This window comes from Morone saxatilis, unplaced genomic scaffold (genome assembly GCF_004916995.1).
Source record: "Morone saxatilis isolate NCDOM2014 unplaced genomic scaffold, NCSU_SB_2.0 Contig8, whole genome shotgun sequence".
Taxonomy (NCBI): domain Eukaryota; kingdom Metazoa; phylum Chordata; class Actinopteri; family Moronidae; genus Morone; species Morone saxatilis.
Genome location: NW_023340257.1, coordinates 26,635,443 through 26,646,990, shown reverse-complemented (window position 1 = coordinate 26,646,990; position 11,548 = coordinate 26,635,443). Strand labels below are relative to the sequence as shown.

The 11,548-nt window shown below is 40.6% G+C and overlaps 1 protein-coding gene across 1 annotated transcript in view; it reads right to left on the bottom strand.

Moving 5' to 3' along the window:
- si:cabz01090165.1 (uncharacterized protein LOC100333421 homolog) overlaps positions 1–11,548 on the bottom strand; it is a 59,073-nt gene that overhangs the window by 30,129 nt on the left and 17,396 nt on the right. Inside the window, exons 5-6 of the mRNA XM_035679481.1 lie at positions 10,519–10,731; positions 9,629–9,939 (exon numbers count right to left, since the gene is read on the bottom strand). Coding sequence (XP_035535374.1) covers positions 9,629–9,939; positions 10,519–10,731 — 524 coding nt within the window. The remainder of the gene's footprint in view (positions 1–9,628; positions 9,940–10,518; positions 10,732–11,548) is intronic.

The following is an 11,548-nucleotide window of genomic DNA, read 5'->3' as shown; positions in this document are numbered from 1 at the left end:
GCTCTTTTCAATTCATGCTGGGACACCACTTGAGACCCTGATAAACATACTAGCTGGTTTCATTTAAATCAATTAAATTCAGAGAAAAGAAAGAGAAACATACAATTTAAACAATAAATGCTTATAGGACTACCCCACATCTTGCCAAATGTGTATTTACATTATTACTACTGTGTCTACAATTATCCGTGTTTTTTTTATAGACAGCTTTTGGGTTTGAGACCTCTCAACTCACCTCTGCATACACCCACCACATAATTCAAAACTCACTAAACATCTCAGTTTGAGACATAAAACCTAGATGAGTTCAGGACTTCACCTACTTCGTGTCAACCTCTGTAACCACAATGGGTTTAGAAAACTGTATTCGAAAAGCCCCAAGTGATATTCTCCTGTCCCTTTTGCTGATCCTGACAGTCCTCTCGCAACTGAAAAGGGATTGGGTAAAGGAGGGGTTAATCAGTGTTAGGAACATTCGTATGTTTTAATTGCTTAGTTAGTATCAAACATTTGCATGCACTCCTTAAAACAAGTTACATTTTTCTTTGAAGAAAACTTCTGATTCAATACTAAATAAATTTTGCCATCACCAAGCTGAATAAAGTCAAGCTATTGTACAATCAGAATTTTAGGTTAATTAATTCAATTCAATTTTTATTTGTATAGTGCCAATTCATTACAGAAGTTATAGGACACTTTTCAAATAGAGCAGCTCTATAACATTATTTACAGAGACCCAACAGTACCACCATGAGCAAGCACTTGGCAACAAGGGCAAGGAAAAACTGCCTGTTAAAAGGCAGAAACCTAGGACAGATCCTTCGGCTCTAGGTGGGTGGTCGTCTGTCTCGACCAGTTGGGGTGAGAGAGAGAGAGAGAGAGAGAGAGAGAGAGAGAGAGAGACAGACAGATGTACAGGCAAGCAAGCAGTCAGCAAGCAAGGCTACATTAACAGTACTCGATCGAATGAGGCATCATGCCGAAAAAAGACACGTATAAGCCCGAGAACTGGGAAGATGCAAAGCCAATGAGTCAAAATCTTCAAAACACATAAAAACTCATGCCATCCCTCCTTTCTTCCTCTTCCAATAAGGTCTATCGCATGTTGCACGATGCTTTCAGTCAGTATGAACAATATATCCGTTTTTTTTCCTTCTACACTTTAAAACATCTTCATCGTAGTCGCTGCTAAGCGCTACGCTAATAGCTCGAGAGCACCTCTGAGGAAGAGGGAGGGAGTGTTGGCGCCGAGTTTTCATCTGTAATGCATAATTATGGTTGGGGCTACGCGTGCCCCCCCCCCCCCCCGCAGCGTGGGCAACAGCGATAACCGCGACGATGGTCACTGAACTTGTAAAACTTTCATTGCCCCATTTGTCATGCCATTATGATGGGGCAGCGGCAGGCTACAGGGAACAGCCGGCGGGAAAGTAAGTAACCGAGTAACCCCTCCTCCCGCCTTCATCCTCCCGCCATCCCTCGACATCTTCCACGACAAACCCGAGAGCTGCGGCTCCAACGACCGGCTGGCTGCAGCTGCTCAGTGCGCACGGTTAACGCAGTGCAGCACTATTGGACAGCTCCCAAATGTGAATGTGAAGCAGGGCCAGTGAATAACAGCAGGAGCACTCGCTCGACTTTCCCCGGAAAGATAAAGGTTAGACGGAAGAGGGGGAACGCTGACTGCATCCAGACTGTTGGGGGGAGCAGATTTTAACGAGGTGTCTTTGAATCAGAATCAGCTTTGAGTCAGTTAAAGTAGCAGATAACTGCAGCAGAGATGGAGGGACGGGTTGGAATAGCTCTGCTTATACTGCTGTTGACTTGTCCTCCTTGTGGACTCGCTGTGTCAGTTTCAGATCCACTGTAGCTGCAGAGTGCAGAGGAGGTGCAGAGAGACCCTCATGTGGATTTCAAAGGCTCTGCTCTGATGATCCACTCTTATGAAGCACACTGTAAATGTGGTACATGTTGTTCAGACTGTGTCATTGTGATAGAAGAGAAGATGAAGATTCTCAGTCAACACGTTCTCACTCCTCTTCAAATACTGCCATTACTACTACTTATTGATTATTTCGGTTATTATTTTCAAATCAAAAATGGGTAATTTTTCTGTTTTCTGTTCTGTTGTTTTCAAAACAAACAAACAGTTAATAGCTCGTTATCCCGATTTTGATTTTCTCATTTTAAAAAACCCATTGGCTGCAAAGTTCACTGACCCTTTCAAAATAAAGCGTTCATGGTTAATGCGTTAGTTAGAAAAACTACCTGGTTAGTGTTAGGAAGAGATCATAAGTTACGCCACATAGCCGACACTACTTAAGTAACTCATATTAATATATATATATTAACTCATATTTTGAAGCTGAGGGCCACTTGAGATATCAATTCAACCAAAGGCCAAGTTTCCTTTGGCTGAGCACTTTTAGATTTGATGCTATAAGGTTGAAGATTGCAGCTTTCAGAATCTACTATCACAGCCGATTTGTTCCCAAAATTTCCTCTCAGCTCTCTTCTTTTCTCAACTAATATTCCACCAGTTTACTGTTCGCAGTCGATGCACCAAAATCCATCCAGCTGGTTTTCAATTCATCACACAAAATGGTATCGAAGCTCATTTCTGCCAATGAGATCGAAAAAAATAGGTTCTGAAAGTCGTTATAATGAGAAACCTTCTGAAAATATTGACTGAGTATCTCAAAATAATGACTTTGTTATACTAAGTCAATATTTTCAGAAGGTTTCTCATTACTTTTTCCGTCACATTGGCGGAAATGAGCTTCAATAAAATAGCACAAACTGCTTCTACCAACTAGAATCAACAGCTTGTGCAGCGAGTAAACAATACAACACTGACAGTGTGGGAGAACTACACTAGTACTATGAGAAACTATGGAAAAGGACAGTACTGTAGGAACATGGCGGACTCCGCCCGAGGACCTGCTCCCTCTGGAGATAAAAACATTTTATTCTGAGGTAACCAAAACAAAGCAACTCTTATTTTCAGGCGATTATACACTAATGAAAACACACCTACGAATATTATATTCAATTTCTGACAATAGATCCTCCTCAGTGTTACACACTGGACCTTTAAAGACACCTGAGATGAAGAAAAACTCAGAAAATGAGGCCCTGGAAGTGACAGTCATTACAACGATGGCTGTGAAGTGCTGCAGAGTACAGTATACGTGCCTCGGCGTGTAATGTTGTGTGACTGGCAGAGAGTCTTTGTAAAGCCCGGGACCAGACTGCAGAGGCGGGGCAGAGAGGGCAGAGTGGGCGTCGTGAGTCTCTTGTATTACAGTGTGCAGTGGAGAGGCCAATAACTCTGCCAGAGAGCTCCACTAGTGTTATAAAATGTTTTGCACTTAAAGTCAAAGTATAAGTACTGCCACTGTGAGCTAAAATGGGTGCTTTTACTTGAGTCATGGATTATAAGTGAGGCCAGGGAAGCCACAGTGACAAGAGCCGACTGCCTGTTCATGATAAAATTCATTTGCTCGCAGTCAGAGAGTGTACACCGGCCAGCAGGGACAAAGTTTCTGTACAAAGACTGGATGTTATTAGCGGCTTGAGACCTTCATCAGATATTTTAATGATCAAAAACTAAGAAATTCTGTTATTACGAGGACCCAAAAGGACTGCTGGCGGCCGCAACATGTCTAAAAACGTATGAAACTCAAAATGGCTTGACCACGCCCACTAAAATCAGCCCCAAAGACACGTATGACCGGCATGTGTGAAAAATGGTACGCACATGTATCATGACCAGACAAGCATAAAAGCCTCTTGGACCCAAACCCAACAGGAAGTCCGACATTTTGAATTTAGTGCTTAGTTTCTGCGTTTTTTTGTGTTGTATTTTAACAAACTCCTCCTAGAGAATTTGTCAAATCGACTTCAAACTTGGTCAGAGCAGCCTAAAGACATTCACGATTAAAAGTTGTGCTATTTGTGAATGTGTGTCGAACGGCGTGTGCGTGGCTTGGCGTTGAATTTGGACGTATCGCCATGAAACAGGAAGTTGCCCTAACTTCAGTGTACTTTGTTCAATCTGCACCAAACATCACACGTTTGATAAAAGTCCCACCCTGAACATGTCTACATGCCAATACTCAGCCATAGCCAGGGCCTTATGAGCCAGTTTGCAGCCTTAGTTCATCCGGTGAGGCCCTTCTGGTGGTTCCAAACTGGAGGAACTGCAGGGTGTAAAACGCCGAGCTCAAGGGAACAACAGCAGCAGTCGACATAAAAGCAGGAGAGAAGAGATTCTGTTTCACTTCCCATACTCCGACTCTTTCCCAGCCGAGCCGGAGAATCAAAATGTTGACCTTTGAAACACTAGGAGGCTGCACGCTCCGGGCTGCCACAGTAGAGTGAATGTTAAAAGAAGAGAGAGGCAGTCCCCAGCAGTACCTGCTGTAAATACTGCAGGAAACAAAAGAACTGTAGAGCTCCCTTTAACTGTACAGACAGAATCTACTCAACTAATCTCATCTTTACTCAAGATATTTCTGTTTTAATAAATGATACATCTTGGTCACACATGAAAATTAAGCATAAATGAGCTATAAATGATATAAGAAACAAAGAATCAGATTCTTTTTCATTAGCGGATTATGTTCATAATGAGTTTTATGAAGACGTAATGGCCAGCAATAGAGGCTGTGCAGCCATTTTGCTACTGTTTTCTAAGTCCTCCAAATTAAATGACGAAATATACAATATTATCCATTTTCTAGTAGATTATATTCTTATTTACTCAATTCACTCTACTCTGGTCTCCCACGCACACCAGATTGCCCTAGCTCCTCTGCTCTGTTGACTTTCTTCAGCAGTATGTTGTCTAAGTCGCTCGAAAAACACAATTTTGTTCACCTGCGAGTGCGTTTTCACAACAGCAGGTGAGCGACGGGCAGTGTGTGAACCACACCGCGGCTTTCAGAGGAGCTCTCTGACAAGAATAGCACGGATGCCAGTATCTTTATTGAAGTGAATTACTGATGAATCACCCTCATATAGACATCTCTTGTACATAATACCTACAATGTTAGATCCAACAATAGGCTTAACGGTGCCACCTGTGCTGAATCTGGAAAAAGGAGTTGATTTTATTACGGTATGACCATCAGCCTCCCTCATCTCTCTAACGGGTTTAAAACAAAAGCCAACTGAAGTTTTTCTCGCTGCAATGCAAAAAGAATGAATTTCTGTGCTCAGTTAACCCCTGTGGTTGATGTGTGGAGGATATTGGTGTGCAACAGACGTGAAACTTTGCTGCCTTCACCATTTTGAAAAAGAGATTTAATCTCAACTGTTGTTTTACAAAGAGCCTCCCCATTATATACACTGTCAGTGGTTCAGAGATTGCTCGTGTCTGACGCTTTGTGGCTAACTATTTCCTCCTTTATGTACGATGGCCGCTCTTTAAAAACTTAAAATATAATTTTGGGGGCAATTTGAGGAAACGAGGACATGAAATTGTAGCTTTTAAAAAGACTCAACTTGGCCGCTTGCAATTACAGTTTGTGCAATATGACTAAAAGGGGGCATAAAACACACTCATGGGTGGAAATACATAAAACTTCCTCTGCACTGAAGTTAACAGAGGTCATTTCGCTCGGCCTGCTGTGAGCGCAACACTCTGCCAGCCGTGGGAAAACAATTAGGTCACCCCCCCACGGTTAAATCTGAAATTATCCATTTGGACACTCTGCACTCGACCACGTGCTCTCGCTCCTATTGAAAGCTAGAAAATGGTCACTTGAGTGCCTTCGGTTTTTGGTTAAAATGAGAATTCGAGGCTGTGGACACATTTCAAACTGTCATTTGTCAACCCTCCAAATGCTTTGTAATAACACTCAATTATACAGACTGAATGACGTTGCTAGGTTACAGAGCTGGCTAAGTGGCTGATGGGACCATCCAGTGGTCACTCAGTATCGTGGGCTGATAGAGGGTCCACACTCAGCCACTTGGCAGCTTGAGCCTGAAACATGCTCTGAAATCCACATCTGGTGATTAGGATGTGCAAATCACGTCAACAAGCTGCAGCACAGGAGGATTCGGGGGTTGGAGACGGACCAAAGGTTTTATTCAGGGGAAGATTCACTGCTCATTTACCTTCTCAAACAACGCACTTCACAACCCCTGTCTCCTAGTTTGTATATTACTAATTTATTTTTAATAATACCTGTCTGGAGTATGTTCACAGATACTATTTGAACCACTAAATGTCTGTTAACAAGCTGGAATTGAAAGGAGGTGGTTGAGGGGGATGCCGGAGGGACAAAGTGCAGTGACTGTCATACCACAGTCCAGTGTTTGTGTCCAGACTCCTGCAGCAAAAGCACCTTGGTTGAGTTCAGGGAAAGATTTCAGTTAAATGCAGGGTTAAAGTGGGTGGAAATACTCCAGAATGGTGTTCAGACCGAGTGAAGGAGTTGAAAATAAGACTTTTTTTTAACCATCTGATCGAAGCTTAAAGTAAAAAGCTTCTTTTTACATTAATATATATATTAATAATAATATAAAACCCATAAAATATTGATTTAAGATTATAAAACAGTTAAAAGCAGCAAATTCTTACATTAAAAAGAACCCCGCAGTTACCTCCTAGTTAAATGTTAATAAAATATCTTAAGTCACTGCTGACTTTTAAATAATGCTGCAGTCACTTCGATGGCTGGAAACTAATGAAAAATGTTGTCAGTGAACATTTTACTCATACATTTCCTTGTTATGCAATTGGAAAACATAATTTTGTTGACATTACATTTTCCTCAAAGCGGCTGCTATTTAATACACATTATATATATTATTGCATCAATGCTACAGATGTGTTTGGACAGTATATTTTATGTAAGATATTCCCTTGTTTTTGTGCTTTACTGCATATTTTACGACTGCGAGTTCAATAATTACTTGCAGCACTTATTTTACCCTTTGGACATTTTTCTTCATTTGTCTTAAAATAGTAGGAAATCATTGCTTTCCATTAATCTTAATATTCTGTCTTTACTCATTAATGTTTTTGCCATTACTCTGTTTACTGACTCCATCAGTTCTTTCTTCCATGTCGATTCCCGCTGACTTCAAGCTGCTGACCCAACCTGATTTCCCAGCAGGATCAACCTTTACCTTATCATCTATTACCACATGTGTGATGTCTGAACCCTCCCGAGGGTCCTGACTTTTCGTTCCAGCTCGGACATGTTCTTATGTCATTCCTGGCCCATATCCTAACACCAGTAAGTGGAGGAGGATTTTCATTAATAGTTGTTTGTTCTAGTGTGGACTTCCCCCTCTGCAGCTCCGCCTGTGCACCTCTGTGAGCAAAAAATCCAAATCAGGATGGATCTTTTACTTTAAAAAGCACATTTATTAAGCTCTGAATGGTTACTTCTGTGTCACTAATGAAAATAATAATAAATAATTCCCATATTTTTTTAAAAAAGCTGAAGAATTGAGCTGATGTTATATCTGTTGCCTGCAGACAAATCACTGTTTTTTCTGCCTTTGTTGCTGTTCACTTCCAAAAAACCTGAAACAAGTCTGAAAAGCCATGATATAGCCTCCTACGCGAGGAAGACCTTGGTGCTAACTACCCACACAGGGATGATATGTGATTGGAGTAGAGACAGACAGAAAGGAACAGAAATCACTCTCACTCCTTCTACTTGCTTTTATCGTGTAAAAATCAGTTTTTTCTCAAGGACAAAGGACAAATACACATACACCAGCACAGAGAAATACCATGTTGAACACATTGTTAAAAACACAATCAGCTGTTACCGCAGTGACCCGGAGACCTCAAATAAACTTAACATCTCCTTTCTTGCTACACTGGCTGCATGGAGCCTGATGTACTAAGAAAGAGATCACGCGTATATGACATCTTAATGAAAACCAGAGCAGTTTAATCAAATATATCAGGCTGGGTTTTAGGGAATGTGTCTAAAATTATGCATCCGACTAGAAAATGTGCATTTGGTGCAGTACTGCTAGCATAAAAACAGGGATTCTTGGGTTTGAATATTTATAAGAAGTGTAATTTAGCATCAAGCTTCGATGGGGAGCTGGAACAAGAAGATAGAGAATATACAGTATGTGTTACTGTCAGACGAGAGTGGAACAGCATGGCTTTAATGCACTTTTTAGACTCAATTTAACATATTCTCTCTTTATCAAAGATAATAATGTGACTATATATCAGGGCGGCTGTGGCGCAGTGTCCTTGAGCAAGACACTAAACTGGGCAGGCCAGCACCTTGCGTGGCAGCTCTGTTGCCGTCAGTGAGTGTGAATGAAAGGCAAATTGTAAAGCGTTTTGTACGAAAAAGTTATAGGTAGCGGTATATAAATGCATCCATTTACACTCATATAGACTTCAGTCAACACTAGAAAGAAAGAAAGATGCACAACTCTTTTTCTCCTTACAATTCTTCATCATTTCTGAGCGTTATTTTCTAAGTGATAGATTTTTCTGAAAGAAAACATTGTTCAATCTGTGATGTTTACCAGTTTCAAGGAGATAGTGAGAACCATGACCTTTTCGGTGACTCCATCACTCGTATGTTCTGATAAAACCCTGCAGAGGAAATGTGTTCCGTGCAGATTTTTGTGCTGGTTTCAGTGTATTGCACGTCAGGACTTTGTGTTTGCTCACTGTGGAGCATCCGATCTGGGAACCTGTTGTCTTATATTCGGATCAATACTCAAATCAAACTTTTGTTTTAAAGTTAGGAAAAAAAGAAAGAACATTTGTGCGTGCAGAGCAGTTGTTTCTTGTTAAACAAGTTAAATGAAACTTTGGTCACACTCACACACACTTTTAGTGTAATAAGGAGCCTTGAAGTTGTCGTTGTTCATTAGCAGTCATTAATAACACCATTAATAACAAACTCACCATGTTTAATTAGTTAAGTAGTTTAAAAACACACAAAAAGAGCAACCATTTACAGCATACTGCTGTTAGAAGCCAAGTAAAATAAGCTGATAATTAGCCTAGTCAGTAATCAATACACACATTATTAAAGCATAAATCACACTAATAACTAACAGCAGTCAACGTCAGACAACCTTATCATACTTTAGCAGTCAGCTAGTGTTTCTGTAGTGGAGACTAAACGTTAACCAATGATCCATATCAGCAGTTTGAATCCAACTAAAAGCTCCCTGCACCAAACTCCCTTTTAAGAAATATCACATTTTAACAATTCCTAAACGTTGTTGTAACAAACACGTAACTCTAGAAACACGGAGCTAAAGGCCGTCATATGTCCACAGTCTGACTGTCAATACAGGATCAATACCATCCATGAAAGATACAGTGCATACTGACTAACTACCGTTCACTGCTTCCTGTCTGGTGCTGGAGAGAGAGGTTACCAGTGGCTCCGCAGCCATCCTTGTTAGGACACTCCACTGACTTCATTCATTGTGTTTGCCTAACCCTTAACCTAACCTCAATTAACACAATTAGAAATGACAGTTTGCTGCACCGACCTTTGGTTCCCATGAGGACTACTGGTCCCGACAAGGTCAGTGTCCAGGAAAGGTCCCCAACAGGTAACACAAACACACACACACAGACACACACACACACACACACACTTTCTCTGACCTGTATATGAGTATATCGTCTGTAGAGCTGTTGTACTGGATCTGGTACATGCGGACTCCAGGTATGTGGTTCTGCGGGGGCCATCTGATGGTAGCCGAGCTGGATGTTAGATCTGACACACTGACCCTCTGCTGGTCGGACCGGGCCTGACCTCCGCTGATGTTGGACTTGATTGATGTAGGGATGTCCGAAGGTCCCGGGTCAGGGTCCAGTTTAGGGTCAAAGTGCGGCGAAGCGTTGACTACTAACTCAACGGGCGCGGTGGCCTCCCCAGCTGCATTAGATGCTATGCACGTGAACTTTCCAGAATCCTGGAAATAATCAGAAAAGGAGAGAGAACATTTATCTTAATCTTTATGTGAGTCGCTCCCCGTGAAACCAATTATAATGGGTAGAATCTTTTACTGGCTCAATTCATGATGGAGCATTTCAGTGATTTATAAAATAGGCTCCACAAAAAAGGTTTGCTGCAGAAGTCTATTTATATATCCTACAGTATGATGAAGTAATTTGTGTAGAACTAATAATGTACACTGTAAAACCAGTTCTTTTGACTTAGATTTTTGTGAGTTAAAAATGACATTAATTTAGTTTTGTAAGTTAGTAATGCTATTTGAAGTTCCTGATGTTGCACTTCAATGTTGTAACTGTTACTTCAGTTTACAGTATGTGGTAGGGAAATATTCAAAATATTATTTTATGCATGTTGTATTGTAAAATAATTCCATAATAAGCTACATACATTCTTCATAATCACCAAAACATTTGTGCAAAAAGCTCTTTTCAAATGCTCTTTATAAATTAATTGATTGAATTTAGATCATTAAGAGCTGCAAAATACATTTTATAAATATTTGAATCTGTATAATTTAATGAAACCACATCTCTACCTTGACCGAGGCCTTGAGGATGTCCAGCGAGCCGTTCTCGTAGCAGATGGTTCTGGACGTGTTGCCGATCAGCTTTCCATCGGGGCTGACCCAGTGCGTCGAGGGCTCGGGATCCCCGACGGACTTACAGCGCAGGCTGACCTCCTGACCCTCCATCACAAACATCTTGGAGGTATGGCGAGTTATCATCGGTGGCTCGCACACAAACTCCTCCTGTTAGGGGACATAAACTGATAGCTTGATGACATGTCTTATGGATATTTCATATTATATTCAACACATACAGAACAACTGTACCATGAACACAAATAGTTAACAAAATAACTGCAAGAAGTTTGTGTAAAAAAGGCGATTTGGATGAATTTTTAGCAGATTATTTCCTGCTTATTTTGCATCAGAGATGAACTTTTTCATGCAATTCCCTGTCTGTATTGTGTATTTATTTATTATTTTAACAATTATACACACTTAATAGGCTTCTTTTTTGACAAACTGACTGTATTTTCCTCTCCCTGACGCCATTATTCTGTTTCCTGTGGTTTTAACGTACTCTTCTAATGCAGGACGAGACTGTTTTATAAGCAAAGGCTCTGTGAATATAGCTTGTGTTCAGGTCTTCCAAGTTTATTTTTTAGATAATATTCTAAACCTTAAAGGCCTACTGTGTGTATTTTTAAATTCATAAAGATCTTGCGAACACCTTAAGCAGTGTTTCCGACTAGGTCAAAATTTATGGGTGTTGCAAGATCTGTTATGAATTTTAAAATACCACACAGAGGCTTTAAGGTTTAGAATATTATGCTAAAAAATAAAACTTGGAAGCCTGAACACAAGCTCATGATTCAGCAGAGCTTATGCTTATTAAACGAGTCTTCACGTCCTGGCATTTAGACAGAGTACGTTTAACCACAGGAAACAGAAATTGGCGTCAGGTGAGAGGAAATCAGCAGTCAGTTTGTCAAAAGCAGGAAGCTCTTAACGGGTGTGTAATACATTGTAAAATCATAATAAATAACAATACAGACAGGGT